The sequence below is a fragment of the Hippopotamus amphibius genome, chromosome 9, assembly GCF_030028045.1.
Source record: "Hippopotamus amphibius kiboko isolate mHipAmp2 chromosome 9, mHipAmp2.hap2, whole genome shotgun sequence".
Lineage (NCBI taxonomy): Eukaryota > Metazoa > Chordata > Mammalia > Artiodactyla > Hippopotamidae > Hippopotamus > Hippopotamus amphibius.
The window spans coordinates 13,344,868-13,364,183 of NC_080194.1; the positions used below are offsets into that span (position 1 = coordinate 13,344,868).

Consider the following 19,316-nt stretch of genomic DNA (forward strand, 5'->3'; position numbering starts at 1 on the left):
GAAGGAATAACTTTCAACTAATTTGACAGGTGGCATCAGTCCAATTAACAGCCTGTGACAGTGCCATACGACAAAAAGAATATGGAAAGTTCAGATCTGCTAATTTAAGTTCCCTGATACCAGTAAGTTTCCTAAGATATTTATGATGAAGTAGTTTAAGACTTTAACTTTAAACTTTAAGTTTGTTTCCTCAAGTTATCCTAATCCCATGTGACATATGGGACAACTGTTTAATTAGGTACCAAACTATTGATATAACAACTTATAGATAACATTTCAGCAAACGGTCATGAGAGCAAAACAAGCAATTCTTCATTATTAAATGTGAAAAAGTACTATCCTTGCAGGACATATAAGTAATGTTTATAAAGTCATATTCAGAAGCCTCAGGTGGGAGACACTACAGCTTGCTGACCCAGCAGCCATCGCTTCTCCTCTGTCAACAGAATCCCAATTTGTTCATGGTACTTTCACAATTATAATGGGCAATGTTTTTTTCTTTCTTGTGACAGTCTTGAAAAGGTGCATCTTATAATCAACAGCATTTTAGCTTCAATATGATATGTGCCAGGCGCCAGGTAGAGATGAGAGGATAATGGATAGTCCTTGTCTCCGTGGAGTTTACAACCTGGTGAAGAATGTAAGCAAACCAACAACTACAGTACAATGTGACAGTTACAAAGAAGAAATGAAGGCAACAGTACAACGAATGCACACGAGGAGGCAGCTAAATCCCACGGAATGGGGAGGAGCTGACATGAAAGACTTTTGCAGGAGGTTTCCAGACCTTTTATTTACATTGTCAAGGATCAGTGGTCCTGGGACTTCCCTGGTGGCGCACTGGTTAAGAATCCATCTGCCTACAGGGAATGGACTGGAGAACTCGAGGTATGGGAGGGGGCGGGGGGTGAAGGGGAAACTGAGAAGAAGCGGGAGAGTAGCACAGACATATATATACTACCAACTGTAAAATAGTCAGTGGGAAGTTGTTGTATAACAAAGGGAGTCCAACTCGAGGATGGAAGATGCCTTAGAGGACTGGGGCAGGGAGGGTGGGGGGGAATCGAGGGGGGGGCGTCAAGGAAGGGAGGGAATATGGGGATATGTGTATAAAAACAGTTGATTGAACCTGGTGTACCCCCCCAAAAAAATAAAATAATAATAAAAAAAAAAAAAAGAAAAAAAAAAAGAATCCATCTGCCAATGCAGGGGACATGGGTTCGAGCCCTGGCCCGGGAAGATCCCACATGCCGTGGAGCAACCGGTGCGCCGAAACTACTGAGCCTGTGCTCTAGAGCCCTCGAGCCACAACCACTGAGCCCACGTGCCGCAACTACTGAAGCCCACATGCCTAGAGCCCATGCTCTGCAACAAGAGAAGCCACCGCACTGAGATGCCCACACACCTCAATGAAGAGTAGTCCCCACCTGACGCAACTAGACAAAGCCCACGCAGCAATGAAGACTGAACGCAGCCAATAAGTAAATAAATAAAATTATTAAAAAAAAAAAAAAAGGATCAGTGGTCCTGAGATCCACTTGCAAACTCTAGTAATTCCCAGGATAAGGAATATTTTTAAGCAACATAAGAAAGGAAAATATATTAGAATATATTGACATCAAGTGAAGAAAATATTTCCGGAACTGGGGAATGGCAGTGTTCCACCAAACAGGATAACTCAGTTACCACCTTACCCTTACCTGTCTTCTGGTAATTCAACTGGTTTAATCCGAAAGTCTCCATTTATGACAATTTCATGGGCTAAGGCCATGTTAGTGACTCCTTTCGCTGTCTCTAGAAGTTCTTCTACTCTCACGAATCGAGGAGGACTAGCTGTAACAAAAATCCAGTGTAAGAGATTTGTTCCTCCAGATTAGGATTTCCATTAAATTAAGAAGGCAGTGCTTCTGGTACCAGCTAATAGTTTCAGTTATGCCTCTACGTATGAAAACATTCTGGCAATTTCAAACAAAATTTTACCTATTTCACATTCACTTTTTTCTTTTAACCTAGTGTCCTAAAAGCAGAGGTCACTTACAATACTTGAGACTTTTTTTTTTTTTTTTGGCCAAAACTGGTCAATGGAAAATGGTTATAGTAAACTAAGACTTAGAAAGACTTTTTAAAGTTACTATCACTTTCCCAGCAAGCTGAGAGTTTATTTCCGAATCCCTCCTGCCTACCCTAAACGGAAAAGAGACACACGATTTAAGATCTTCTCTTTCGCTCCCATCAGCAGTTGACATTTTGCCCCATCATTAACACTGTGCCTTGAACGAAATCTCCCCCAGTTAAAATAGCATTGAGTACTCGAGGGTGCCAGGTGCAGTTTAAACAATGCTAAAACGACTACCCTGCACAGGACACTAGGACAATATAAGAATTCTGAAGTTGACAAATGAACAAATCTGAGCGTGTGTGACACAGGATTTGTAAAACGCAAGCCCACTGAATCAAAAACCTCAGTCATCCCTGACTTCTCCCTTTCAACTGTGCTGTTATCCAGGTCCTGCAGATTTTACTTCTGTATTAACTGTGGCAACAGCCTCATAACTGGTCTCTGTTCTTCTCTTTCTTTTGATAAAGTCTGAGATGTATCTGCCAGAAAAGAAGTTCTCACAAATCTCCCCAGGTGTTCTGAGCCAAGGAACAAATGGTAATTCCTACTCTTAAAAGTCTATGATTAGGGACTTTCCTGGTAGTGCAGTGGTTAAGAATCTGCCCGCCAATGCAGGGGCCATGGGTTCGATCCCTGGTCTGGGAAGATCCCACATGCCACGGAGCAATTAAGCCCGTGCGCCACAACTACTGAGCCAGTGCTCTAGAGCCCCCGAGCCACAACTATCGAGCCTACGTGCCTAGAGCCTGTGCTCTGCAACAAGAGAAGCCACCACAATGAGAAGCCCGCACACCACAAGAAAGAGTAGCCCCACTCACTGCAACTAGAGAAAACCCACGCATGCACAGCAACAAAGACCCAACGCAGCCAATAAATAAATTAATTTTTTTAAAAGTCTATGATTAAGTACATGCATTTTTGGTTTATCAATTATATCTCAATAAAGCTATTTTAAAAAAGTCCATGATAGGAACTTCCCTGGTGGTCTAGTGGGTAAAAATCTGCACTCCCAATGCAGGGAATCTGGGTTCGATCCCTTGTCAGGGAACTAGATCCCACATGCATGCCACAACTAAGATTCCACATGCCACAACTAAGGCCTGGCGCAGCCCAAATAAATAATTAAATACATATTTTTTTTAAATTCCATGATAGCAGGTCTTTAGCTTATATCAGAATCAGAGGGAGGGCTTATGAAGACAGATTGCTGGGCCCCCTCCCAGGGTTTCTGATTTAGCCTGTCTGGGGTGGGCCCAGAGAACTGCATTTCTCACAAGACTCCAGCTGATACTGATGGTCTCAGAAACCATACTTTGAAAAGCACTGGCCTAGAAGATGATTGATTATATTACTTTTATGTAATGGTGATAAGATCTGGGCTTAAAATGAGATAAATAATGTCACTGGTTTACACAGGGTTTAATAGTTATAAAGATCTTCCTAGGTTAGTGAAAAGTTATTTTCCCTCTTCTTTTACTTTTTTCTTTTGCTCACCAGAAAAAGGAATCAAATCTAGGAGCTGGGCATATTCTGTCTGGTAAAAATCTTTAGTCACATAAGGAGAAGTTGAGAAAACTGATAAAAATTTTTTCAGCATTTCCAGAGAATATTAATAAAAATAATAAAGAAAATTGGCTTTGTGGATATTGGTAAAATGCAATAAATATCTAAAATCAAGGCCCAACAGATCTTTTCAACTCTCAGTATCACTTAGATGCCAATTTCCACCAAATTGATTGATAAAATACCATCCCAATCAAAATCCCAGCAAAGTTTTTGTTGAAATTGCCAAACTGACTCTAAAATTTGTATGGAAATGCACAGGACCTAGAAAAACCAAAACTGTTTTGAAAAAGAAGAATGAAGTTGGAGGACTAATTGATCTCAAGACTTACTATAATGCCGCGATAATCAAGACAGTGTGTGTCTGGCGTGAGGACAGACATATAGATGAACTGAAAAAAGCAGAAGATCCAAAAACAGACGGATGCACACACATACACACATATACCTGTGGTCAATAAGGCAAGAGAAGCTTTTTCATCAAATAGTGCTGTAACAATTAGAAATCTATACATAAAAGAATGACTCTCAACCCTCACCTCACACGGTAAATAAAAAGTAACTCGAAATGAACTGTAGACCTAAATATAAAAGTTAAAACTATAAGACTTCTGAGAGAAAACACAGACAATCCAAGAATCTTTGTGATCTTGGATTAGGCAAAATTTCTTAGATAGGATACAAAAAAGCTTAAAAAATAAGAGAAAAAATTGATAAATTAAACTTCATCAAAAGTCAAAACTTTCGCTCTGCGGAAGACTCCACTGAGAAAATAAGGGACTTCCCTGGTGGTCTAGCAGGTAAGACTCCATGCTCCCAATGCAGGAGGCCTGGATCTGATCCCTGGTCGGGGAACTAGATCCCACATGCATACCACAACTAAGAAGCCCAAGTGCCGCAACTAACAGACCACATGCTGCTACTAAAAAAAAAAAAAAAAAAAAGGGATCCCGCATGCCACAACTAAGACCCGGAGCAGCTAAAATAAATGAATGAATGAAAAAGAAAATGAAAAGGCATGCCACCAATGGGAGAAAATATGTGTAAAACACGTATTCAAAATATATAAACAACTCTTACAACTCAATAATAGAAGACAACCATTACAAGATTTGAACAGACATTTCTCCAGAGTAGATAAACAAATGGCCAGTCAGTGCATGAAAAGATGATCAACACCTTTAATTATCCAGGAAATGCAAATTAAAACCAGAGAGATACCACCATACGCATACTAGAAGGGCCAAAATTAAAGAGACTGACCCTACCAAGTGCTGGCACAGATTTGGAGCACCTGAAATGCTCATATATAAGTGGTGGGAATGCAAAATGGTACAGTCACTTTGGAAAACAGTCTCTCAGTTTCTAATCAAGTAAAACATACACTTACCACATGACCCAGCAACCCCATTCCTAGGTCTTTACCCAAGAAAACTGAAAACATATGGCCATATAAAGACTTATAACTCAAGTGTTCATAGCAGCTTTCTTCATAACAGTCAAAACTTGGAACTAATCCAAATGTCTATAAACAACAGAATGGATAAACAACTGTAGTATAACTATACCATGGAACACTCCTCAGCAATAAAAAAGGAACAAACTACTGACACACGCAAAAATATAGACGAATCTTAAAAGCATTGTCCCTAGTGAAAGTCAGATACAAAAGACTGTACGATAGAGTCCATTTATATGAAATTATAAAAATAGCAAAACTATAGTGACAGAAAGCAGAACAGTGGGTGCCAAGGGGTGGGTGGGGGGAGATTCACTGCAAAGATGACAGAATTTGGGGAGATGACAGAAATATTCTAGCAGTTCATGACTGTGGCGCTAGTGACAAAACTGCAAATGTATTTGTCAAAACTCATCAAATTGCACACTCAAAATTGGTGAATTTTATTGTATATAAGTTATACCTCAATACAATTGATTAAAAATTGTATGGCAGGGCTTCCTAGGTGGCGCAGTGGTTAAGAATCCGCCTGCCAATGCAGAGGTCACGGGTTCGATCCCAGCTCCAGGAAGATCCCACATGCCGCGGAGCAACTAAGCCCGTGTGCCAAAAAAAAAAAAAAAAAAAAAAAATTGTATGGCACTCAGCAGGGATTCGCTATACATATACTGATTGCTAAATTTCTTCAAGATAGTATTCTCTGTTACTCCTTACCAGAAAATGGAGCTTCCACTGTGGTATATCAAGCATCGGGAATTATGAAATTCCACTGAGTTTTATAAAGAAGTTCCACTGAGTTTTACAAAGAAATTCAGAGACTGTCACCAGGGCTTCCAAGTTCTGTTTTAACCTTGGTTTTGCCAAAATATTCAAATGTCTGACCATCTCAAATTTATGAAAATAACAGAAACACACCAAGTTCTCTCAGTAAATTTACTATTTTTCAACAAGTTTGGACATTTGGGTAATTGATAAGTCAGACAGTTGATACGCTGCCTAGTCATGAAATGCAGTGGACAGAGCAAATTAGGATGAAATTCGTCTCCCTCTAGACTCTTGAATATGACCCTTGAACAAGTCACTTAAATCTTTAAGGGCCATTGTTTCCTAACATGGAAAAAGAAGATAATGAGACTGAAGGATGTTCTCAGAAAGATGAGACTCTTCCCAATTATAGGAGAGTGTGTCTTCATTGTTTTGGGCCTATGTGGGACAAAACAGCTTGTACCAAGTGCTGACAACATCAGACAACCAGGAAGAAGAAAGTTTTCGGGATCTGTCCAAGTTAGAGGCCACTTAAAATCAGACTTCTTAATGGAGGGTACCTGATCAAGAAAGAAGAAAGCTATAATTCTAAGATATGACCAGGATATATTACAGACCTACACGCACAGGAATTATTCATTGCATGCTAATTATACGGTTGTGAGGTATGTTTGCTAGCTTTTTTGTTTTTGTTTTGAGAGTTCTCAAATTCACCGATTTCACAAATGAGAACTTATAAAGAGGCAATCTGGTGGACAACATGGCTTCACCTCAATTTGTGAAAAGAACCTGAGTTGCAGTAGGAGCCATGAAAAATGGTAAGGTTACATGTATTTCACCCTGCAATTTATTTTACTATGTGATGTAACACTAAAATGGTTGCTAAATTGTTACAGCATTTGTGCACTGACACTCTGTTAGAGAAAATGAAAACCTCAATAAGTTAAACATGCCCTTTGGGAGCCTGGCAAACAGATACCAAAATAAAATGAAGGTCTAATTCAGAATGGTCTTGCTCTCACCTTTTGTTACTAAGGTGGTCTGGGACATGAGAAGTCTACACAATCTAAAGAGATGCTTCCAGTCACACAAGTAGATGGACATCTATTGAGGGCAGATGGCAAATGTCACCCAAATAGCTACTTGAGAGTAAGTATAGAGAAGCAAGGGTAAAGCTTATCCATTGAACATATTACACGATGTGGAAATCGTTTGCTACAGTATCTTCCCGCCTAGACTGCAAGCTCTAGGAGGACCCAGAACATGTGTGCCTGGTTCATTGCTGGATTCCCACTACCCAGTGTGCACTCAATCAACACTGACTGATTAACTGAATATAGGGATACCATAATTCAATCTGGTCTGTACTTTAGGAAGGTAAGCACTCGGTGTTACCCGTTTATCTAATGAATGTAACAAAGACCTGATTTAATAAACTAAAATGCTAAATGGGAAACAGCAACTGGAATAACAATTGATGTTCTTCATCTGAATATGACATCTTTTACTGATCAACTAGGTGATTAAATGCTAGAGCAGAAGGTGCATCAGGAGCAGAGAACGAAAGTATATTTTAAAAAACTCAAAAAATAATAATAATACAAATGAATCTGTATACAAAACAGAAAGAGTCTCAGAGACATAGAAGAACAAACTTATGGTTTACCAAAAGGAAAAGGGAAGGAGGTAGGGATAAACTAGAAGTATGGGATTAACAGATACAAACTACTATACATAAAATAGATAAGCAACAGCATTTACTGTATAGCACAGGGAACTATATTCAATATCTTGTAATAACCTATAAAGGAAAATAATCTGAACAAATACATACACACACATATAACTGAATCACTTTGCTATACACCTAAAACTAACACAATATTATAAATCAACTATACTTCAGTTTTTAAAAATCGCCATTAGAATAAAAGGGTAATGTTGGTGCAGACAAGATCCACTGGTAAAGGCTAAAATTAGTGAGTAGAAATTTAAGCAGAAACAGGATATCTGCACAGTCCCAAAGCATTGTAAGCAAATAGGGTAGGTGGTTCCCAGAGAAAAAGAACCAGGCATGACTCTCTTGACATAAACCATTTTTGACCGAAGCTACTTTGTGATTTAAATCTGGCCATAATGCTTGCCCTTGAACAGATCTCAGTAATTTAGTAAGATATACACAACAATCTGATAGATATCTTTGAGTTCTGTAGGAACTAAGGCCCCCACCCGGGTAGAGGATGGTTACTACAAGCTGAGACCCCAGACTGGTCAGAACCAGAGGAATGATGATGTTGACTTTTTCTGACCCTCCTGACTTCAATCAAGTAGGCCTTGGGTGACTTCCCTGGTGGTCCAGTGGTTAAAATTTCACCTTCCAATGCAGGGGGTGTGGGTTCGATCCCTGGTTGGGGAGCTAAGATCCTACCTGCCTTGGGGCCAAAAAACCAAACCATAAAATAGAAGCAATATTGTAACAAATTCAATAAAAACTTTAAAAATGGTTCACATCTTTAAAAGGGGGGGGGGGAGGGGGGGTGCTTCCCTGGTGGTCCAGTGGCTAAGGCTCTGTATTCCCAATGTAGGTGGCGCGGGTTCAATCCCTGGTCAGGGAACATGCCACAACTAAGAGTTCTCATGCCACAACTAAAGTTCCTGTATGCTGCAACTAAAGATCCCACATGCCACAATGAAGATCCCGAGTGCTGCAACTAAGACCTGGCACAGTCAAACAAATAAATAAATATTTAAAACAAAACATAACAAAAAACTAGGGCTTGGGCTCTGGCAACCTTTGCCCCAATTCTATGCAGAATTCTCTGCTCAAGCCCCTTCATAAACATGTATGCATCCTTAGCTTAAACCTTTCCCAATTTTCCTGTGGAGGGAGACACTGCTTTGGAAAAGATCCCTGGTGTTCTCCTTATTTGCTGCAAGGAATAAATCCTTCCTTCTCCCACAAAATAAATAAATAACCTGGAACTAGAGAAACTTACTGGAAACATTAAGTTACAGTTGACTGATCCTTACGCTAAGGATCTCTATGTTTAAAGAACTGATCATCTTTTAGAATCAAATTACCACCTCAGATTAGTCCCAACCAATTCTTACAGGCCAGCCATTTTCCTTTTTCTATATTCTCTCTCGGTTACTAAAAGTTCTGCACCCCAATTCCATTACATGCAGGGGACATGGGGTGAAGGTTTTTTCCCCCACACCACCAAGCAATTCTCAGACACCAGATGGGTGTCCTACAATTCAACTCAATTCTGATGCTGTCTACCTGGAGCTAGCATCAGATTCCACAGGTTAAGGGCTCAGTCCTACAAGACTGCCCCCCACTCTCGCTTCAGACAACAGTCCCAAGTCCAGGTTGTCACCTCTGCTTCTGACAGACTGGCTATGGATGGGAAGTTCCAACAACGCCCTCCTTGCATTCGATTAATTTGCTAGAGTAGCTCACAAAACTCAGAGAAATATTTTACTCATTAGGTTACTGGTTTATTTTATAAAAGGATGTAACCCAGAAACAGCCAGATGGAAGAGGTGCATAGGGCAAAGTATGGGGAAGTAGCATGCCACTCTCCCAGTACTTCCACGTCTTCACCAACCCAGAAGCTCTCTGAACCCCATCCTTCTGGGTTTTTATGTAGGCTTCATTATATAGGCAAACTTGATTAAATAACTGGCCGTTGGCAACTGATATAACCTCTAGCTCCTCCCTCCATCCCAGAGGTGGGGGTGGGATGGGCGGTGGGATTGAAAGTTCCAACCCTCTAATCACAAGGTTGAGTCCCCTGGCAACCAAGCTGCCATCCTTAGGTTAGGTTACCTAGGTGCTTTCCCAGTTAGCACAGCAAAAGACATTTTCTTGCGCTCATCACGTAGGAAATTCCAAAAGTTTAGGAGCTCTGTGCCAGAAACGGGGTGATAATCGAACATATTTCCTATTATAAATCCCAGTATCACAGTTACCAATAGCAGTTCTACCCTTAAACCATTACTCTGTATTATAATTTGCAATGCTAAAGGCTATCTTTTTGTTTTTAATTTGTAGAATCCCAGATGTGATTTTAGAGTTACTTATAAACTCAGTAGCTATACATTTACACAGTCTGGAAGAAATGTCTGCAGACAGCTAATTTCATATTTTATAAATTCTTATTTATGCTCTATGCAGGCAGTGATGCCTCCTGACCTGGTCCCCCGACTATGGAAACTCATTTTACCACTGGAGTCCGTAGCCCTATACCCACCTATTACTACAAGGAGAAAGAGCAAGAAAGCCAGAAACAATATTTTAGGTCATTGATTTTAAACCTCATTTTGATATGGATCTCTATGAGAATTTAATGAAAGCTTTCGTGACCTTCTTCCTAGAAAAATGCACATACACACACACGTTGATACACTTTTTTGACTGTTCCTGGATTCCCCAACACTGGATCATGGGTCCCAGGATAAGTTGCCTTAAGGACATAACCACATACGATTTCAGATAATGTAGTCTAGTGTTGGCTTGACATTAATTTGGAATCATGCCATTAGACTTATAGGATACCAAAGGCAAGGCCATTAATCAAAGAGCAACCGAAGATCTAAACCAAAGGTACTGCTTTACCAGAAACTACAAGTGATAAAACTACCATATCGGCCACAGACAGCCACATTACAGCCATCAGTCCCAGGTATCTTTAAATGCAACAGATGAGGAAATTCCCTGGCAATCCACTGGTTAGGACTCTTCGCTTTCACTGCCAAGGGCGTGGGTTCAGTCCCTGGTCGGGGAACTAAGATCCCACAAGCCACATGACGCAGCCAAAAGAAAAAATTTGTTTTAAATAATAAATAAATAAATGCAACAGATGACATGTTAGTAGCAGGAGTATTAACAACTAATGTTTACTGTGCACTTACTATGTGCCAAGCACTGTTCCAGGGGCTTTACATGAATTCATTTAATCTTTACAATGACCCTAGGAGATAAGTGCATTTTCCTCATTTTAAAAATGAGACAACAGATGCTTTCTAACTATACGTATTGGAGACAAGGCCTAACACCTATACGATGGACTGCTGTTAACAGCATATTTCCTTCCCTGAACACAATGTGACCTAGTACTGCATGTATCAAAAGCTATGTGATAATAAACCACAGTAAAGTGGGGTCCACCAATGTTTGCTGTAAGAATACTAGGTTGACTAATAAATTACCTGAGAGGGGCTTTTATCATTTTAAAAGAAACACGCCTTAAACCCCAAAATATTTGTACTTCTTCCAAACATGAAGGATTACTGATCATCTATACTTTAAGGAGATAGCATCAACACTGACGTTCTTAGACTATGACACTCCCTCTTCAAACTTTCATTTTTGGACTCACTTCAAAAACTTTGAGTATTCTTAATAAAAGCCGTGAGCTGGAGCAACTGCTGGGAATACGTGTGGAAATTGCCACCCTTTCATCTACAAGGACTGCTCCCTGCCAGGGATCTGAAATGACTTCACCACACACATTTAGCAAACTGAATCCCCTCAACCTCGTGGGAACTGAGCCCTCAGGCAGTGAAGTTAGGGTGTGGTGAAATCACTCACATTCAAAAACTTTTTTTCAACCTGCACAAGCACAGTCCTGGCTGAGACCTGCCTTGGACTTTTCAAACCCTCTTTTAATTAAAGCTGCAATCTGCATTCCACCCTCCTGTTTCTCAGAGCATTTCAGACAAATCGGAATGTCACTGAAGCTGGAGGAAAACGGGAATATTCTGGACATTATGCATCTAAAATTTTAATTTCTGATGCAATTGAAAACCCACAAATGACTAGTCCGTCAGTTGTGAAACTGCTGCTATTCTTAAATGCTAATTATTGGCAATGGTATCATATTATTAGAACCTAGCTCAGGGCCACATGTACAAGGAAGCATAATAAAAACAGCATCTGAAAACAATGAACATATTACTTCTAACCAAAGTCAATGTGCTTACAGTGAGGTCTTTGCACTCTTTGGGTGCTAGGAGAGCCCGACTTTATTTTTTCCTGTAAAGCTCCATCAGAACCTTCCACAGCATCTTCAAGGCCTTGCTCAGGATCATTTGATTTTGATTTTCCTGCTTCGGTTATACTGGACTTGTCAAGGTTTTCAGACATTCTCAATTACGTTCATTCGCTTTCCTAGGGGGAAGAGAAAATGAACCAAAATGTTCTTGTTCTGACACTAACCAGCAGTGTGACTCTGGGCAAATGGTTTAATCTCTTTGGGTTTCAGATTTCTCATCTGTAAAATCAATGGGCTTGCTAAGATCTTGCCCAGCTACAATATTCTACTTCAATGATAACAGATCACCTGTACAATGACACTTGTAACTACCAAATTTATGGATTTGTACCTCTGAGAGTAACAAGTTTGAATATTTTTGTCCTAATCTGAGTACCATGTCATGAGAACACAGGGCCTTAAACTGTTAGAAGGTAACACCATAAATTGCCTGCTTCTATTTTAATCAAAGAGTGATTCAGTTCTTCAGTTCTTTACTTTCATTTCTGAGAGCTGCTAGGAAAACTCTGGAAATAATGGTTTTCATCGGGCTTCGAAGTAAATATACACTAGGCTGAGGAGTTGGTTCCCTGATGCCGTTATGTGGATAAGACACCTGAGGATGACAAGTAGAAGGCAGAATCTCATGAAGCATTTAAGAAAAATGTGTGGGGCAAATATTTTTGCTAACTCTTTGCCAGTCAGCAGAAAAAGACAGTGAGTAAAGTAGGAAGTTGCAAACAACCATAATGTATGTGGTTGGGTGGGGTTTTAATTGTCTTAGTCGCTGACTAAGAATAGGAATAACCTCTAACACGTTGGTTTGAGCCAGTTAATAAAGACCTGAAATAGAAACTGCTTATTTACTATAAACAGTTTTTGTCAAGGTTTTTTTTTTTCTTTCCCTAGAGTTCTCTATTCTTAATGTGTTTCCAAGTAAGGGAAAAGAAAGACACAATGTTTTCTGCATTTATAATACTGAAAATAATTAGCACTTGTACTATTAGCACTTGAAGATCACAAAACATTTTCATAAGCACTAATCAGACTTTATTACACAACTGGAAGTTAATCCAGGGATCAAAAGAAATGTTGACTATTTTCAGGAGGTTTGGCAGACTCTCTTCTGTACATTAGAAGAGAAGAATCACTTGATGTAATTATCTGAACATCAGATACCCCCATTAAATAGAATGGAGTTGCTGGAATTGACATTTTCAGGCCTGTATTATTAATACGAAGGTTGCTTTAATGCAGTTCCCTTTTACCTTCCAGCATCCCACTCCAGACACCCATCTCCTCTGTCCTAAATCCTATCTGGCTCTGGAAATGCTCCAAGACCCAAAAGATAATACTACCAGCATATTCTATGAGAAAGGACAAACAAAAACACTTCTAATTTTATCCTCTTCACATGCTGGGAATTAGCTCAGAAGGATGAAGTAACTCATCCTGGACAGTAAGGAGGAAAAGCAGGATTTCCAGGTCTTTAATACTCAGTTTAATAAACTAACCCATCCCTGTAAGATTCAGCTTTAAGGCCTACCTCCTCCCAGGTCACTTCCCCAAGTTCATCAGTGTTTGCACCTTTCTCTGAACTCCTGTAGGTATAGTTATTAGACATCTCGCATTCATCATTGCCTTAAATCCATTCAAAATATGCTCATTTAAATAGATGAAAAGGCATGGTCTAGACGGGGAGAGAGACATTCTAACAAGGAAACATAGTGAAACTTAAGCCTTAATGGCATTATCAAATCACTAAGGGTATATAGCAGAGGCAGAAACTAATTCTACCCAGAAAGAGGTTGGGCTAATCTTCCCAGAAAAGGTGACATTTGAGCTTGTCTTTTTGAAGAGAATAGGATTTCACCCAGTTAAACAACATCTGGAGCGGATTCCTAGCCATCCCAGTGGTTAGGATTCAGCACTTCCACTGCAGGGGGCACGGGTCGGGAAATTAAGATCCCCCAAGCCCCAGTGGTGCAGCAGGAAAAAGAAAAAAAAGAAAGAAAGAAAAAAAGAAAGAAAGAAAGAAAAATCTAGAGGATGAGAGGAGGTGAAAAGGGGGACATTTCACTCAAAGGGCACAAGCGAAGGCAAATGAAAAACAGAAGAACAAGCAGCAGGTGATGAAGAAGCAGAGATGGGTTGGGGTCAGATGGTAAAACTGCCAGTTCCTATTTTTTAAAGAAAACTCTTCAACTAGATTTTTAACTTCTTAAGAGCCAGAGCAACCACACTGCCCACGTATGCTCCACACACATAAGTATATCCCCGCAACGGATACCCACTAATTATTTGCTGATAGCTGTGTCATCTCTTTAATGTCAGTTTATACGGGAGAGATGGGCGTTGGTCTCAGACATACCTGGGTTCCAGTGCTGGCTCTTTCCTAGCTGAGTTAACTTCAATCTCCTCATCTGTAAAATGCAGCTACCTACCTCTTGGGTTGGGGAGAAGTGTAAACAACAGAGCGTGCATAACGATAGCTGGTGCACAACAGGCTTTCCACAAATGGTGACTATAATCAGAGGGTTATAAGATGCAGCGAGGAACCATTTAACTGCGTACAGTGTGCTCATTCATTCCACCATCCCCAACGCCTGCTATGCCTACAGAGGGAACCGAGGGTAGGAGGATCCTCGCACTTGCCGTGAAGACCGTCTATCTGAGCCGCACGCCGAGCCCAAGCCGCTCACGAGAGGCTCCCCAGGAGAAAGGGTCTTTCCGCACAAGAAAGGAGCTCTGTCCAGCGCCGGCGAGAATCACTTCCTCCAGCGCTCGGCGCCACGCACGCCCCGCGTCCGGATTCCGTTGTAAACAACTGTTCGGGCCGGCGAGGGAGTGGCCGGGGCCGGGAGCTAGCGAGGGGAGCGGGGCGCGCCTGCAGGACAGCCTCGAGGGGTGGGACAAAGGCCGCGCTGAGACTCAACCCGCCCACTGCCTCTGCCTCTTCCTCGCCTCCACCCGACGTCACCGGGAACCGGCCGACGGAAAAAAGGCAAAGAAATGCCTGTAAGCTCGACCTCGTTCCTCACGTGAGGGGCCCCGCAGGGCTGCCAGCCTCCGCGTCCGCTTCCCTCACCTGCCGCCGAGTCGGCGTCCTCCCTCCTGCCGCCCAGCCGGGAATCTGACGGGGGCCGGCGCCGCGGCGGAGGCGGGGAGGATGCGCGGCGGGCAGGGCGGCTCAGCCTTTGCCCCTCCGAGGCCGCATCCCTCGCTGCGCTGCGAGCGGCCCTCCCCGCCCGACTCGGGTCGGTAGCGGCCACCGCGGCCGCTTCTCAGCGTCGGGCAGCCGGAGGCAGCTCTTAGCTCGGAGGGGCCCGTCCCGCACAGGGCGACGCCATGTTTCCGTACGGAAAGGCGGCGGGCGCGGCCGGGTGGGGGCCGAGGGGGTCCAGTGGGCGGTGACTCGGAGCCAGGGGGCCCCCACCGCGCAGACGGCGGCGCCATGTTCCTGTACGGAGAGGTGGGCGGCGGGAGAGGCGGCAGGGAGCCTGTCAAGTAAAGGCAAAGGATTGGCCGTTTAGCTGCAAAGCCTTCCCCGCCCTGGTTTTCAAATTTAAATATTACATCATGTTTTGTAACAGTGTATAGTTTGCTCCTCCTCTCATTTTGGCTGTTAAAAAAAAGTCATGCCCACCACCTACATGGCCAAGTCTCGCTTTAACGGCACAGATAAAGTTTGGTCTGGGGCAACTCTTCTTATCTCAGTGGCTGCTACGCTTTGTCGACAAGAAGAGCCAAATTTTAGCCCTGAATAGATGGAAGGCAAGGGGGCAAACACGTCCCACGAAGGTTCTGCTTGGTTTAGATAGTTCAGAAAAACAGTGAGCACTCAGCATCTCTGTGTTCTAGAAAGGAAACATCCCATGTTAAGACAGGCTTGTTCTAGAGCTTCCTTTCCCTTTGTCCCAGTTACCTGGGCCATGGCTGTCGGGGCGCTGGACGACTAGTTGCTGATCCAAGAAAACCATGCTTTTCTCAGCCCGTAGTGGTAGTGAGATAGCAAGCTAAACGCATTGAAATAGTTTTAGGGCCTAATTTTAAAAAGATATGTGACTCTTAAATGTTCATTTGTAAAATGCTTTAAGACTGAGCATAAAACATACATGCCTTAAAATGAGGGTAACAATCAAGTCTCCTGCCTGCAGCCTATAAAACTTGTTAAATTTAAATAACTAGAGCAAAACAAGATGGAATGGAATTAGCGCATTCAAATGCTACATCCAAATAGATCACACGTGGGAAGTCACTCCTAAAGTACTGAAGGCTGAGTGCAGCACAACCACCTCTAACCATTCACCAACTAGCACATTAAGAGTTTTCCCCTTAAACACACACACAGTTCTCAGATGAGGATTCACTTTGGGGGGGAGGGGAGGGAGGGAGGAACCCTAAGATACTCAATTAACTGGAACTAAGATTAAGATTTAGGAAGAAAACATTCAGTTCTCACTTCTGAGTCCAGACTAATATAACCATAGTCTCTACATTAGTTGTTCTCAACCCTGACTCCACCTTGGAATCTGCTGGGGAGCAGTGGTTCTAAAGCTATCATCTGAAACTCAGCGGAGTGGGTGCGTGGCGATTGCCCGACAAGAATTTTTAAGCTTCCCAGGTGATTCTAAGAGGCAGCCAGGCTTAACCACCTTCCTAGAGAGATGTACCCACCCCCCCACCTCCACGACCCTAGTGAGAGTCCCCTGCTTTCCTTGAAGGATTAGTATAAACAATTTTCACATGTGGAGAGGATGCTGCAACACCACCAAAACCACTGATTTGACTTTGATGGCTTAGTTGTCATCTTTTGATATATTTTGAATTGTTTCTGTTGGGGCTCGAGCGCAGGTTAGAAAAGAATTTCCAGACACAAAGCAGTTCAGAATAGAGTGAGTTTATTAAGTACAAAGAGTTGAGAAAGGGGAGCAATGAGGGCAGTGGGCCGACTTCCTGGTAGACCCAGGGGAGCTGACACTTTCAGTCTTGTAGCCAATTTTTTACCCTCCAGACAAAGAAAATTCTTGCTAGGAAAATGGCATTAATTCTGTGAAAAATGCCATTGGTAATCAAATTAGAGCAAGAAATCTTAGGATTTGTATGGAAACGCAAAAGACCCCGAATAGCCAAAGCAATCTTGAGAAGGAAAAATGGAGTTGGTGGAATCAGGCTTCCTGACTTCAAACTATACTACAAGGCCATAGTGATCAAGACAGTATGGTACTAGCACAAAAATAGAAAGGAAGATCAATGGAATAGAATAGAGAACTCAGAAGTAAGCCCAAACACATATGGGCACCTTATCTTTGACAAAGGAGGCACGAATATACAATGGAAAAAAGACAGCCTCTTCAATAAGTGGTGCTGGGAAAATTGGACAGCAACATGTAAAAGAATGAAATTAGAACACTTCCTAACACCATACACAAAAATAAACTCCAAATGGATTAAAGACCTACATGTAAGGCCAGACACTATAAAACTCCTAGAGGAAAACATAGGCAGAACACTCTATGACATCCATCAAAGCAAGATCCTTTTTGACCCACCTTCTAGAATCATGGAAATCAAATCAAGAATAAACAAATGGGACCTCATGAAACTTAAAAGCTTTTGCACAGCAAAAGAAACCATAAACAAGACTAGAAGGCAACCCTCAGAATGGGAAAAAATAGTTGCCTATGAAACAACGGACAAAGGATTAACCTCCAAAATATACAAGCAGCTCACGCAGCTTAATACCAAAAAAGCAAATAACCCAATCCACAAATGGGCAGAAGACCTAAATAGACATTTCTCAAAAGAAGACCTACAGATAGCCAACAAACACATGAAAAGATGTTCAACATCACTCATCATCAGAGAAATGCAAGTCAAAGCCACAATGAGGTATCACCTCACACCAATCAGAATGGCCATCATCACAAAATCTGGAAACAACAAATGTTGGAGAGGGTGTGGAGAAAAGGGAACTCTCCTGCACTGTTGGTGGGACTGTAAGTTGGTACAGCCACTATGGAAAACAGTTTGGAGGCTCCTTAAAAAACTACAAATAGAACTACCATGATCCAGTAATCCCACTACTGGGCATATACCCAAAGAAAACCATAATCCCAAAAGAAACATGTACCATAATGTTTATTGCAGCACTATTTACAATAGCCAGGACATGGAAGCAACCTAAATGCCCATCAACAAATGAATGGATACAGAAGATGTGGCATATATATACAATGGAATATTACTCAGCTATAAAAAGGGATGAGATGGAGCTATATGTAATGAGGTGGATAGACCTAGAGTCTGTCATACAGAGTGAAGTAAGTCAGAAAGAGAAAGGCAAATGTTGTATGCTAACTCACATATACGGAATCTAAAAATGGTACTGATGAACTCAGTGACAAGAACAGGGACGCAGATGCAGAGAATGGACTGGAGAACTCGAGGTTTGGGAGGGGGCGGGGGGTGAAGGGGAAGCTGAGACGAAGCGAGAGAGTAGCACAGACATACATATACTACCAACTGTAAAATAGATAGTCAGTGGGAAGTTGTATAACAAAGGGAGTTCAACTCGAGGATGGAAGATGCCTTAGAGGACTGGGACGGGGAGGGTGGGGGGGACTCGAGGGAGGGTGGGGGGGGAGTCGAGGGAGGGAGGGAATACAGGGATATGTGTATAAAAACAGATGATTGAACTTGGTGTACCCCCAAAAAATAATTTTTTAAAAAATGGCATTAATCGATTGGTCAGTACGCTATAAGGCAAAGGGTGTCATTAGGTGGTCAGGTTGCTAAATGTTGGATATTTTACCTAGTGGGGGGGGGGGTTGCTTCTCTATTCAGCCAAGGTCTTGGGGTGGGGAGGGGCTGTTCAGCCAAGGTCAAGAGAGCCCTTGCTGACAGCTGCTATTGGACTCAGTCCAGGGGCTTCTTCTGTTGTGTCCTCGCCATGGGGCTCCACAGTTTCCTTTAAATATTAAAAACACTGACATGTGTTCCAGTTTGTTTTTTAGCTACAAGAACTGGAAACTCAGTTTACCCCAAGGTGAAGGGAGTTCACTGCCAGACTACCTAGGGTTTGGAAGAAGCAAGCTGGCTGCAGCTCTAGAGATTAACACGACTCTAGCATCTCCCCAGGACACACAGGATCTCTCTCATCTCACCTCTACTTCATGCTGCAGTCGGCTTCACTCCTCTCCTACACTACAGACTGGCTTTATTTTTTAGTCGTTCCTTCATAACTTAGATTTTTCTATACAGAATTTGATTGACCAAGCTGATTTTTGTGCACAGTCTCTTTAGCCTCCAGGCAGGCTGTCCTTGGATCAGTGCTTAGCCCCGGGCTACTCAGAGTGGTGGGGAAGCTCAC

The 19,316-nt window shown here is 42.1% G+C and overlaps 1 protein-coding gene across 5 annotated transcripts in view; it reads right to left on the minus strand.

Annotated features, from left to right (window-relative positions):
* The window catches only part of TCP11L1 (t-complex 11 like 1), a 30,727-nt gene extending 15,568 nt beyond the window's left edge, over positions 1-15,159 (minus strand). The window contains exons 1-3 of one of the 5 annotated variants that reach the window (XM_057750639.1): positions 15,033-15,159; positions 11,895-12,081; positions 1,701-1,833 (exon numbers count right to left, since the gene is read on the minus strand). In XM_057750639.1, the coding sequence (XP_057606622.1) occupies positions 1,701-1,833; positions 11,895-12,057 (296 nt within the window). In that variant the 5' untranslated portion in view covers positions 12,058-12,081; positions 15,033-15,159. Of the gene's footprint in view, positions 1-1,700; positions 1,834-11,894; positions 12,082-14,315; positions 14,528-14,595; positions 14,736-15,032 lie in introns of those variants that run through there. The other 4 variants (XM_057750640.1, XM_057750638.1, XM_057750641.1 and 1 more) reach the window with 4 other exon arrangements.
* Positions 15,160-19,316: the final 4,157 nt, after the last annotated feature.